Source organism: Acanthochromis polyacanthus, chromosome 8 (assembly GCF_021347895.1).
Source record: "Acanthochromis polyacanthus isolate Apoly-LR-REF ecotype Palm Island chromosome 8, KAUST_Apoly_ChrSc, whole genome shotgun sequence".
NCBI classification, from domain to species: domain Eukaryota; kingdom Metazoa; phylum Chordata; class Actinopteri; family Pomacentridae; genus Acanthochromis; species Acanthochromis polyacanthus.
In genome coordinates, this window is record NC_067120.1 from 38237395 (window position 1) to 38251395 (window position 14001).

At 36.1% G+C, this 14001-nt stretch overlaps 1 protein-coding gene across 7 annotated transcripts in view; it reads right to left on the reverse strand.

Moving 5' to 3' along the window:
* Positions 1–14001, reverse strand: part of wwp2 (WW domain containing E3 ubiquitin protein ligase 2) — a 96531-nt gene that overhangs the window by 4787 nt on the left and 77743 nt on the right. For all 7 annotated transcript variants that reach the window (XM_051951801.1, XM_051951800.1, XM_051951799.1 and 4 more), the window contains 5 exons: positions 12581–12659; positions 11846–11917; positions 10207–10295; positions 5104–5263; positions 594–727 (listed from right to left, as the gene is read on the reverse strand). In XM_051951801.1, coding sequence (XP_051807761.1) covers positions 594–727; positions 5104–5263; positions 10207–10295; positions 11846–11917; positions 12581–12659 — 534 coding nt within the window. The remainder of the gene's footprint in view (positions 1–593; positions 728–5103; positions 5264–10206; positions 10296–11845; positions 11918–12580; positions 12660–14001) is intronic.

Below are 14001 nucleotides of genomic sequence, written 5' to 3' on the forward strand. Positions count from 1 at the left end.
TTGTTAACGTCGTTAGCAAGCTATCGTTAACGTCGTTATCATCTCGCGCGAGTATCAGCGACAATAAAGTGTTCAAACTTGAAATGAAATCCGCGGATCCGCGGAAAATTCCCATCCCTGAGTACAAATTCAAGTTTCTGCAGGAGCGTGTGAAAGTAGCCAAAACGAAGCTGAGAGCTGTTTTTCTGGTCAAATTGGACGTGTATGGTGAGTAATTCAATGGTAAAAGTGGATGGTGGTATGGTAGAATGGTGTGGGAGGGTGTAGTGACGGTGACAGTGCATGTAGATGGTAATTTACCAGGTGTACAATGAGAGAGAGTGGATGCTGAGCTAGATTTGGCTGTTGCTATGAGAGTATGGTAGATTATTCCATGGATTATGGTATTACATACCATAATCCATGGAATTACATACCATGGATTATGGTATTACATACCATAATCCATGGTATGGTATGCATAAAATATTCGGTCCAGTAAAAACTGTTTCGGTCCAGTAAAAAATTACTGTTTACTGGTCCACGGTCCAGTAATAAATTGTGCCCATTCGCGCAGACTGAAATATGTATGAAAGATGTGCTGCATTACTTACTTGACCCACATGATGGAGTTATAGAACTCCGGATCGATGGACTCCAGGTCCTTCAGGGTTGGTTTCTTGTCCAACATCCTCTTGTAGAAGGGCAGCGTGAAGCCGGTGTCGATGAACTTCCCGTGGTATAAAGCCTAAAGAAGGATTCATCATGTTAGACTCTCTCAGATCCACAGCGACTAGTCAGCTCCGATATTAAACAGTTATTTCATGGATTCTGGTGACACCTGGTTCAAATTAACGCTCCACAAATTGGGAATATTTTGGGCTCAGACATGATTCAGTGGAGGACCGCTGGTGCCCAGTCAGGTGTTAGAAACCAGTTAACAGCCAGTCGCTTTTACAGGAAACATGAATGGGGCTTTATTTCTGGAATCACTTATAAGAGGAGGACAAAAAGACTGAAAATTGGTTTGCTATTCAGCCTCATAAAGCTGCTGCTGTTCAAAATTACGTCTTTTATGCCATTATTTTTATGGTAGAAACATCAAGGACGAACCGTCTGAACCCCAAAATCTCACAGCGAGATTGAAAGTTGTTTTTAAATCCTCAAAATTACAGCATTTACAAGCTAGCTAGAAAACTCCAACTAGCTGCAATTACTGCATGCGTTCTGCACTGGAATACAAGCACTCACAGAAATAAATCCTGTCCAAATGGGAGTACAGTCAGTAAAATCAAGATTTCTTCTTCTATCAGGGAATATTTTAACCTTTTGTTGGATTTGTAATGCATGTTATCTTTTAAAAAAATGACCAGAATGACACTATTTATCAACCAGAAACTGTAAAAACACAAATACTAACCAGACATTAGACAATACAGTTGTGAAGCCGTGACCGATTCAGATATGTCCAACAGTCCTATGGCAAAAATTCTGAGTTTTTGATTTTTAAAGGTGCAGAATCAGAATTGTTTGATCAAACCTCATATCTATAGTGGAGTCTAAAACCTGTGGACACGTTTAAGTGACATTTCTACATCTTTCAGTAACAATTTTCCATCTTTAATGACATTTTTGCATCTTTTTGTATCATTTTTGCATCTTATAGTGACATCTTTGCAACATTTTGTGTCACTTTTGCATCTTTTATGTATTTTCTCATCAATTGGGGTAATTTTTTTCCATCTTTAAGTGACATTTTTGCATCTTTTAGTGACAATTTTGCATCTTTTAGTGAAATTTCTGTGTCTTTGAAGGTCATTTTTGCATCTTTTTTGTATTATTTTTGCATTTTTTGCAACATTTTTTCATCTTTTAGTGACAATTTTGCATCTTTTAGTGACATTTTTGCATCTTTTGGTGACATTTTTGCATCCTTTTGGGTCATTTTTGCATTTTCTATGGCAGGTTTGTACTTGTGACATTTTTGCATCTTTTAGTGACATTTCTGCATCTTTGAAGGTCATTTTTGCATCATTTTTGGATTATATTTGAATCTTTTAGTGACATTTTTGCATCTTTTTGTAACATATATTGCATCATTTTGTGATATTTATGCATCTTTTCATGACATTTTTCATAGTACAGTGACATTTTTGAATATTTTAGTGACATTTTTGCATCTTTAAGTGGCATTTTTGCATCTTTTTGTAACATTTTGGCATCATTTTGTGATATTTATGCATCTTTTCATGACATTTTTCATAGTATAGTGACATTTTTGCATCTTTTACCTGACATACTCGCATCTTTCTGTGTCATTTCTGCATCATTTGTGTAATTTTTTTTTATCTTTTTGTGACATTTGTGCAATATTTGGCATCATTTTTGCATCTTTTCGTGCCAGTTTTGTCTCTTTGTGTCATTCTAACTGTGTCACACCGACAGAAGACATTCCTTCACTCTCTCTCTTTCTTGTTTCTACAGAGCTGCAGGACTTTAGATTGCAGAGAAAAATGAAAACCGCAGTGAGTAAAGAAAGAAAGAGTGAGCTAGAGAGGGTTAAACCGTGGACAGAAATGTGTGCAAACAGCCTGAAACCGAGTCATAATCTTCCCTGGGCGAGTTTGAGCCTCATCCAGACGGAGCTGTTTAATGTAAAAAAGCCACAGAGGGCCGAGCGCTGGACGAGCCAACGACAACACAGACGCCTACCGGCTCACTGAGTCACCGTCCGTTCTGTCCGGCTGCATCCTGAACCTCCATCAGCCAGACGGACGGATTAAACACAGCCCAGGGCGGAAACCGAGAGGGAAAGGTAAGGAAAGGAGCAGCAGCTGGAGCATCTTTACAGTCAGCGGAGTGACTTCAGGGCTAAATATAGAGAGCTGCTGCTGCTGCTGCTGGGTGTTGGCTGGGTGGAGCAGTGAAGTCATGGAGGGTGGAGGTTCAGACCTACAGCTTCTTGGAGTTCATCCCAGAGAACGAGGCGTTACAACGCAAACTGGGCATGGAGGAGGAAATCTGCAGGGCTGGGAACATCTTTAAAACTAGAAAACAGTCGTCCAGCTTCACCCAGCTCTCACTCGTGTCACGAGGTTTTGGCATTTTGGTAAAGTTTCGTTTAATTGTGCCCCTGGTCAAGTATAGAAATGTATTCTTATGATTGTTAATATGGTGGAAAAATGTTGTACTTTTGATAATAAAAGACAAAAATAAATTATCAGAAAACAAAACAGTTCATTCAGGGAAAAAGCCAGATTAAAAAAAGTGTACATTAATAATATAAGAGATTTTCAGAAAGTATTTATTTAATTTAAAAAAGCTGATTCGGTTAGTAGTGATGTATTCTAAACGTTGATTTTTTACAAAAATATTGTTTTGTTGGAGCTATTTAACGTTTGATTTTAAATCAAGTGTATTATTTAGTTTTTTAACGTGTTGGTTGGTGGTATTTCAGTTGTAATAATTTTTGTGCGTTATGACTGTTTTATTACTGAATTATTACTATTACGATAGCTTTCATACAATTGTATTATTATGTTATTACTGAATTATTTTATTGCTACTACGGTTTATTTTCTTAAGCTTTATTGTCATGTTATTATGGGATTATTACTATGTTTTACCAAATTATTGCTTTATTACTGGTTAGTTTGTATTGCTGTATTAGTTCTCAACTATTGCCAAGTTACTATGGTTAGTTTAATTGTGTTTATTGTCATGTTATTACTAGATTATTACTATGTTATTATTACCTCTATATTATTGTGGTTTGTTTTCCTACGTTTTATTGTCATGTTATTACTAAATTATTACTGATTTATACTGTTATTATGGTTCGTTTCCTGACATTTTATTCTTATGTTATTACTAAATTATTACTATGTTTTACCTGATTATCAATTTATTACTGGTTAGTTTTTATTACTGTGATAGTTCTTGATTATCACTATCTTTTTATGGTGAGTTTATTGTGTTTTATTGTCATGTTATTACTAGATTACTACTGGATTTTTACTGTTATGGTTCATTTTCTGACATTTTATTCTTATGTTATTACTAAATTATTACTGTTTTACCTGATTATTATTTCATTGCTGGTTAGTTTTTATTACTATGCAGTACTAAATTACTACTGTGTTATTATTGATTTTTACTATGTTATTATTGTGTTTCTAGCGTGTTACTCCTATATTAGTGTTGGTCATTACCGAGCTACATTTTTATGTTGTTATGTATATTTTGGTAATATATATATATATATGTACAGAGAATGAAAGCTCTTATTTTCTGTACATTTTATAATAAAGGATTAAATAAACGATTTGCTAGCAGTATGTGGTTCTTGCAGAACTTTGTGTACGTCGGTCAAATCAACGTCGATGGTACATGGAGCTTCCAAAGTGAAAAAAATTGGTCAAATCAACGCTATAAATGGTGGAATCAGAAAATAAAACGAGCATCAGGTGAATCAAAAAGCGTTTACAAGTTGTTTTGATCCTACAGCTGCAATAAACCAGATTTGATGGACACATCATGTAACAGCAAGACTCCTGAGGTCCTGTCACTGATGACTAAACGAAGCTTTTTCACCTTCTTTAGATTCGTCTATCTTCAACAATTACTGGACAATAAAATTTTATCATCTAATCATCTAATATGCAAGAATTTCTCCGTTAGACAGGAAATGTTGTGAACATATTCTTAATATATGATTCAAAACTGCAGCAAAACTTCACTTTTTCAGGTTACTGCTGTTTTTCTAACCCAAACAAAAGAGGAGGAGAATAAACCCTTAAGACTTTTTAAGACTTTAACCAACATCCATTTAGTCGGACCTTCAGCTAGATAAGTTCGCTTACATGCTAATACCAGGAAGAAGTAAACATGGAGGTTACAAGTTCAGAGCTTCAATAAAATCCATCAAAAATGAGACGAGTTGTAGAAGAAACACTTCTGTGGTGTTTTAGTTTTATACCTGCTACCGTTGGCTTAATAAATGACCAACTAAGACTCAACAAATTGCTTTTTAATGTCACTAAAATGTGTCTGAGGCTGAATTTTCTTCAAAAAATTAACTAAACCAGGAAGCAGCAAAGTCTGAGAGCAGAAGAAGCGTCTCACCATGGCGATGAAGCGTCCGATGAAGCGGAAGTAGGTGAGGTGGTCGGGGTTGATGGACGACGCCGGGTTGATCTGCAGACAGTAGTTGTTCTTACCGGCATACTCAAAGAGGCAGTACATGGGGTTCAGGACTTCATGGGACAGCAGGAAGAACCACTCCCTGAAGAGCCACAGGACAGACGGAGATGTTCAAACCATCAGGAACCGATTATAGTCAACATTGTAACAACAACATGGATGATTATTGGACGATTCCGCAGTTAAACACGTCAGAACAATCATTTGGATTAAAAATACAATTAATTTCATGACTGACAAACAACAGAACACCTTATTTTTGGTCCGGATATAAGTAAAGACAACATCTTACAACAAATAATGACAAACAGCAACACAAGGTTACAGTTTACAGCAAAGCAACAAAGAAAATCAGTATTTTCAACAAAACAAAAACACTCATTGGAACAGAATCCTTGTTTTAAGTTGATCAAAAGTATTCAGAATATTTTATTCATCTCCTATTAAAGTATTTAATTTAAATTTTGGTCGATTCCAAAGATTCCAGCTTTAATACTGACTGAAGTTTTTTTTAAACAGATGATTATTTAAATCAATTATTTTGACTCCTGCTCTGTTCTAAAGGTTTACTTCATCCTCAAACAGATTTTCCCTCTGAGAATCAACTGAACAACTATTTTCTTTGTCAATGAATCCCTTATTTATCCTCTTGGTTAACTGATTAGTTGTTTGGTCGATGAAATGTGAATAAATGGTGACTAATGTCGGTGTTTACCATTGTACAGGAGGAAAGAAAACAGAAAATATCTGTATTTTACAGGCTGAAATGAGAGAATTTGGATTTTTCTTTCTTAAAAATGACTAAAACTGATTTTATTGGTAGTAGTACTGACATATTGGTTTGATCCTCAAAATTTGGTGGAAAGAAAATGCATGAAATTTCTCTTCTTGAGTAATTTATTTGTGGAAAGAGGCTTTTCAAATGTTTTTTTTCCATCATTTTAGTCTGCTTGATGGACAAACAGCAGCACAGACCAAAGAAATATCATGTAAATTTGACTTTTAACTGAATCCTGTGGATTTTTAATCAGTTTGTGGGTGCTTTAATCACATTTTTCTCCACTGTTGGCTCATTTTTCACAACAATATGAAATCCTGAACCTCTATGGAAACAGAACAACCATGAGAGAATGAAGAAAAATGTCCTCAAGTGTTACGAACAGTTGAAAAAAACATGGTCGATTTACTATCTCCATGTTTCCAGCCTCTCCAGACTTCTCTCTACTCTGCTCATCCTCCATAGAAAGATGTTTCTCCATGCTGAATGTATCTCCATCAACTCTCTCCTCTGTTCACCGTTTCTGAGCCATGCTACATTTAATTATTGATCCAATAGCTTTGATTTTTAGTTTGAAACTATTTGAAACTGGTCCAAAATGACTCAACATTGGCCCAAAGTAACAAAAAACGTTCAAAATGAGTCAAAAAAATGTTCAAAAATAGCCCAAAATGCTTCAAATTTACTTGAAAGTACCTGGAAATGCCTTTAAATCTTTCATTTTAAACAAGATTTGAATAATTAAGGTGAATTTAAGTCATTTTGGACGAGTTTTAAGCCACATTTCACTCTGCTCATCCTCCATAGAAAGATGTTTCTCCATGCTGAATGTATCTTCCAACAACTCTCTCCTCTGTTCACTGCTTCTGAGCCATGCTGCATTTAATTATTGATCCAATAGCTTTGATTTTTAGTCTGAAACTATTTGAAACTGGTCCAAAATGACTCAAAATTGGTCCAAAGTAACAAAAAAATGTTCAAAATGAGTCAAAAAATTGTTCAAAAATAGCCCAAAATGCTTCAAATTTACTTGAAAGTACCTGGAAATGCCTTTAAATCTTCCATTTTAAACAAGATTTGAATAATTAAGGTGAATTTAAGTCATTTTGGACGAGTTTTAAGCCACATTTCAGTGTGTTCATCCTCCATAGAAAGATGTTTCTCCATGCTGAATGTATCTCCATCAACTCTCTCCTCTGTTCACTGTTTCTGAGCCATGCTGACTTTATTTTATTGATCCAGTAGCTTTGATATTTCTCTCAAACTGTCTGTGGAAACACTGCCTGCAGTTCATCCTTTTGTCATGTGAGTATTGGTCACAGCTGAGTCAGTTTTGGTTTCTTAGTCGTGTCAGGATGTGGAGAATTCTTTGTTTCTTACAGAATCTCGTCAGAGCAAATAGAATTTTTTTGTGAATTTCTAGAATGAAGTATAATGATTTTAGCTTTGATTTCATAATTTTATTTATTGAATTTCATGTCACACATAATTCGATTAAGGACTGTTGGTGAAATAAAGTTGAAAATGTCATGTTTTTTTCTGTTTTTACAGTTTCTGGCTCTGATAAATGGCGTCATTTTGTTGATTTTTGACATATTTTCTAAAGATAGCATACCATTCTTTTTTGGATTGTTTTTGCTTTCAAATTTTGTTTTTTTTACAGTGTCTTGCTCCAATAAAAGCTGTAATTTTGAGGATTTCTTTTAAAAAGCCAGCCTGCAAATTTTGGGATTTGAATATTTAATCTCAGTGATTTCTTGATATATCAACACATGCAAAAAATATATATAAAATCAAAGATTAAAAATTGAAGCAAATTAGTTAAGTTTTGTCGATGATCATAGAATTTATATTTTTAGTTCATTTTTCAATAACAGATGTAGAATAAAGTCATTTTGATTAACCTTAAGCTCTTTTTTGGATATTTTTTCCTTAGAAAACACTGATGACACATTTATGACACGTGTTCAAAGACATTGAAAAGTTGAAAATATGACAATTATTTCTGTTTTTACAGTTTCATAGATCACAGAATTTTTATTTTTGGCATTTTAAAAATCACATGTAGAATAAAGTGATTTTGATTCACTACAAGCTTTTTTTGGATTATTTTTGCTGTCAATAACATCAATGCATTCATACAGTGGAAAAGCTGAAAATATGACAATTATTTCTGTTTTTACAGTTTCTCGCTCTGATTAATGATGCAATTTTGCAGATTTTTTTAAAAAGAAAACATTCGGAGGGTTAATAAAAAATGTGCATTTGTATCGTTGGACCTTGTTGACCGTCTACAGACTGGACTTTCCGTATTAAATTGCCCCCAGAAGGACGAATAAAGTAGTTTGAAGCGAACAGAAAACCTTTCACATCTTATTTTTATTTTATTAAACTACCCTGTAGAGGAACTTGGGTTAGAACATACAGTTTGAACCCAAATCTGACACAAAAATTACATGGAGACAGAACACAGGATCGATACAGCAGCAGGGCAAATTAAAAATAAAGACACAAAGGATGCATGTTAGACAGGATGAGGGACCCTCCACCAGCTGCAGAACCAGAACCAGAACTCCCCAAGGCCCCGCTGAAGGAACATGACGGGGGTGTATGGACTGACGGACGGACTGACGGACGCAGACACCTCCCAACATCCCGTCCGTGGTTCTACCCTGTGGTAGAACAGCATGATGTCACCTACCATAGGGTAAAACCACTGACGTGACACCGGAGACAGAGACACAATGCAAAACCAAAGAAAAAAAACAACAGGGAAAAATGGAAACGCCACCAACGGGAAAAAATAACAACAGAGAAGGAGGAAGACGGAGGGAGGATGGAGGGATACATGTGATGGAGGACAGGAGTGATGTGAGGAGGCAGGACAGCAACGTTTAACCCTTCAACACCGTCACACACCGCTAGAAGCCAAATATTAGTGTTTATTAACAACAACAAACACACAGAAAGACGTTTTATGGCATTTATGGAAAGTTACAACCATTTATAGACGTCAGAACCTGTGTTTGTTCCACCTGGATGAATGTTTTTCTGTCCTCTAAAATTTTTATGTTTTTGTCTTGTTTTTAAAGGCCGTCTTTGTCATCTTCATGCTCTAGTTCTGCTTCAAAATTGGTTAAAAACCCTCTAAAATTTAAAAAAAAAAAGGCCAAACAGACAAACTTCTGTATCAGTGTGTCTGAAGTTTGGGACAACATTGCCACCAGAGATTTTTCATGTTTGTCATGTTTTTTAAGAATGTCTTTGTCATCTTCATGTCCTAGTTCTGCTTCCAAGTGGCTAAAAAACTAATCTTCTTCTTCATTTTGCAGAGCTGTTCATCAAAACCCTTTTAAAAATATGCAGTTCTGCACTAAACCTGCCACCCAGGTGCTGCAGCATCATATTATGGCAAAAATAAGCGAAAAAGACAAATTTCTGTATCAGTGTGTCTGAGTTTAGGCATCAGAATTGTGGGACAACACTGCCGCCATCGGGTCAAATTGCGAATTACAACATTGTCCTCACTGATTTTCATGTTTGCAGGAAAACATCAGTAAAACAAAATGCCTTTTTGTCATTTTTTGACATTAGACCTCTGCTAAAGATACATAATTCGGGGAATACAACAGCTAATGTTATCCTGAGGCATGGAAATGAGTTTTAATGTCTTTACCACACTAATGTACCTTCAGACAAAATAAAAATATGTAAGAAATTGGTCTGCAGATAACATATTTCTTCATCGTTGCTTAATCAGTCGATTACTTTCTCAGTTAATCGATTAGTTCTTTGGTCTACGCTGACAAGGAGATATCTTCTAACGTCAACTTAATATGCTGTAGAATATTACTGTCCAAATGGGATTTTAAACTTTGCTAAGAAATCATCTAGTAATCAGAGGTTGTCTGAAAATCTGCCAATTTTTTTGCTTTATTTTCATCAACTAATGTTTATTTCCATCGTCGATTAATGTTTCCATTCTTTTCTGGACTTATCGATGTCAGAAAAAATGTGAAATGTGTCATGATTTATCCACAACCCAAAGACATTCAGTTTCACAGAAGACCAAAAACCCAGAAAATATCCACATTCAAGTAAATGTCGGATCCAGAGGAGGAAGCAGAAACAGACAAAACACACCATCACCAACATTTAAATTAAATAAAATGAGAACAAAAACAAACACAAAATGACAGATTGTGAGAAGAAGCTTCAGAAAGGTGCTTTGCTTCTGGTTTTCTCACCTGGCGATGCCTCCATAGTCCAGCCCTTCTTCTCCTCTCATGATGATGTAGAGGCGACGACGGAGATCGTATGGCTTCACATTCATGATCTGAAGACAGAAGATATCACTCATGTTTATTAGAGATGGAAAAGAAAGACAGGAAGTAAGAAAACTGTAAGCAAAAGTAGAGTTAAGTGACCTTGAGTGAGCTGATATTTTTGGGTTTGTGTGGGAGTCAGTCCTGAATGTATTCACGCGTATTTGTGTATCTAAAAGTAAAATTGTTGCACTTGTATTTTAAGTCTTTTTTTCAGGTTTGATTCCAAACGACAAACCAGAACTCAATTCTCGCACCTCTTCGAGGACTTTGAATCTTGTAGTTGTTTGAAAGTTTCAAACTGATGCTAAAGTCACCCTGAGGACCAAAAAGCAGATTTAATTCTTCATATTATCACTCTTTTCAGCCTCTGTTTTACTTATTTGTTTTATTTGTGGTTTAAATGTCCTGTTATTTCTTATTTATGTCTTATTTCTTTATTTCAACCCTCACTGTCTTTGATCTACTTTATTTAGGTACACACAATTTTCCTTCCAGATGTCTTTCTACAACAGCTTTTTATAGTTCTTCCTGGAAGATGGTGTTCCCAGGCCAGATGAGATACAAAATCCCTCTAGAAAGTTCTGTCCTACCCAACTATTTCCTCCTAGTTGCCTGGAAAACCTCCTCCTTATCTGATCAACCAATTCACTGCCGTTGATAATTCAACCAATTAAAAAAGAAGAAGGTCGTGCACGTCTGAAAATGTATTGCAGATTAACTATAGTTTGTTGGTTGTTCCACCAGGTGGCGGCTTATATTTTTTTTTAACACTGTAGAGACCAGAGGAGATGGCTACTTGGGAGGGAGCACTTTGGGAGTTTAGCTAGTAACAGGGCACCATGACAAAGACTACTGTGGTGGTTAATGGAGTCTACTCAGACAGTGGTACTACAGCTAAGTGGTCTTTGTTACCAAGTTATTTTTACAGCAAAAGTCCTGTGTCTGTGATAAAAACTAGCTTTACTAGCATCTAGAAAAACATCCACTGATGGTTAATTGCTGACTATCGATGAATTAATTTAGATGTTCAACCACCTCAGCTGGTTCCTTCCAATGAAAAAGAACAGCAACTATCCGGATGTCCGAGTTCCTACCCTTATATCTCTAAGACTAAGTCGAGCCTCCCTACAGAAAAAGACTAATTTCTGCTGTCTGTATCTTTTTGTTTTGGTCATTCTCCAGATTTCATGGCCACAGCTGAGGGTTAGAACCCAGACCGACTAGTAAATCAAAGGGTTTTGCCTTCTGGATCATCTCAGTCTGTACCATGATGATCCGGTACAACATCGACATTACTGCAGATGCTGCTACAATTAGTTTGTTCATCTCAAGCTGTCACTTCCTGTCACTCCAAAACAAGATCCCTAGATCTTTGGTTGTAGTACTTTACATCCACCAACAGGAAGTCATCTTCTCGAGGTGGAGCTACTGTGATCGGTTTGAGGGAAAGGACCCGATAAAGAGCGCCTCAAAGACCCCAAAGAATCGTCCATAAAGCAGCTTATCTGTGAATATTCATGATTCAACTGAATGAGGGAAGAGTAGTACGTGTACAGACCTGCTGAAATGAGTCTTCAAACAGCGTCTGTCTGGACACAGAGATCTTCACGTGGCTCGGCAAGGCGTTGGACTGCAGAAAAACCAACAACATTGACAAGTTAGAGGTCAACAAGTAGGAAAACATCGTAATTCTTCCACAGGTTCAAGTATGAAAAAACATTCCAGCTAGCAGCGCGCATTCACACAACAGTATAAAGCTGCAGCTACTCGTAGAATTTGTATTGTTGTAAAAGAAGCATTTGTGAAACCTAGAACGCATTGGTTAGACATGGTTTTCTGCTAATAATGAGATTTCAAGAGAGCGTTAATGGAGAGAACCTGATCAGTTAGTACTTTAGATACCAAAGATTTGGTTTTTCATTCCTAAATCTGACTTTTTATTGGTTGTTTGCTTTTTTTGTTCATGTGGACACACTATGACTTGGATATTACTGTCTAAACCCCCCCCCCCCAAGATTATCAGCAAACAGGAACAGAAAAGTTTTCCATGAAGGTAGGAATAAAACTGTACAATTGTGGCGTCATAAAGTTACGATTCTTACTTCAAATGTACAATTTATATATTAGACAATAGTGACAATTTGAAAAGCAGCTAACGAATGTCGACCTGTTTGGGCTTGGGCCACGACACTAAGGGTTGTTCCATCATTTTGTTCTTGTAAACTGCAGTAACTCACAACAACACACAGTTCGAGTCGAGGTAAAAGGAGAGTTTTATCTGTTCAACACTTACATGACACAGGAAACGGAACTGGTGATATTTCCACCTGAAGCTGCGATCGTAAGCGCCCGGTGATCCGCCCTGTCGAGACCTGCACACACAGAAAATACAGAATATTTTAAAAAAACAAACAAAAAACAAACAATCCTGACATGAGATTAATGATCTGAAACAAACAACGGAATTGACACAGAAGTGGTATTTCACGAGTCAAATATAAACCCTCGGAACCTTAAAACCGACTGACCAAAAATCTACAAAATTAACCCTTGTATCAGGAAAAAAAAACAAAAAAAGTCAGATATAGAACTTTCTAACTGTTCTTGAACTACTCATGTGTGTCCTGTCAGGAGCATTAATCAAATCTACGCTTAAAATCAAGATCTTTCGTCAAAATAATTTTATTTTAAACGTCTTCATTTGAAAAATCGGCAAAAATGAAGTGTTTGCTCTAATCAGATTCTGTAAAAAATAAAAAAAATCTACGTTGTTCAGTGCAACTAAGAAGCCAACACTGACTCCGCTGTGACCAACAATCACATGAGAAAAATTCAGAGAGTTTTCAGGTTGAACTGCAGGCAGTGTTTCCAAAGAGAAGAAAGATGATTCAGCTTTCTACAGATGATGAACAGAGCGGTGAGGATAAAGTCTAGAAACATGGAAAAAGTTAAATATCTACAGTATGGGGAGACAAAACCACCACAACATGACAAAAATAAGACACAAAACAACAAAAATTTGATGCAAAATGATCGAAAAGGAAGACAAAATGACAAAAAAAGACACAAACTGAGAAAAAAAAATCAGACACAGGATGACAAAAACGTGAAACAAACCAACACAAACTAGACAAAATTACAAAAAACACTAAAACTGAGATGTTTTAAGAGAGACAGAGGAAAATCAAAGCTACTGGATGAATAAAATGAATGCAGCATGGCTCAGAAACAGTGAACAGAGGAGCAAGTCGTAAGCTACTTTACATTAATATAGAACAGTTTTCAAGTTATTCTGGACAATTCTTTAGTCAGCTTGGACATTTTGTGTTACTTCAGAGAAATTTTAAGTGATTTGAGATGCGTTTCAAATGATTTTGGACAACTTTAGAATATGTTGGATGAATAAAATAAAGCCAGCATGGCTCAGAAACAGTGAACAGAGGAGTAAGTTGTTGGAGATAAATCCAGCATGGTGAAACATCTTTCTACGGACGATGTGCAGAGTTAATTATTCTCTTTTTTGTCATGATTTACAAGATTCCAACTTGGAAACATGGCTGTGCTGTTTCTATAGAGGTGCAGGACTTTATGTTGCAGTGAAAAATGAGTTTACAGTGACAAAAAAATAGACCAAAAAAGGAAAAAAAAACAGCCAGAAACTTCACTGTGTTCAGAGGATGAGCAAAAATTTCCCAAACTTGTCTGAAAAGCTCA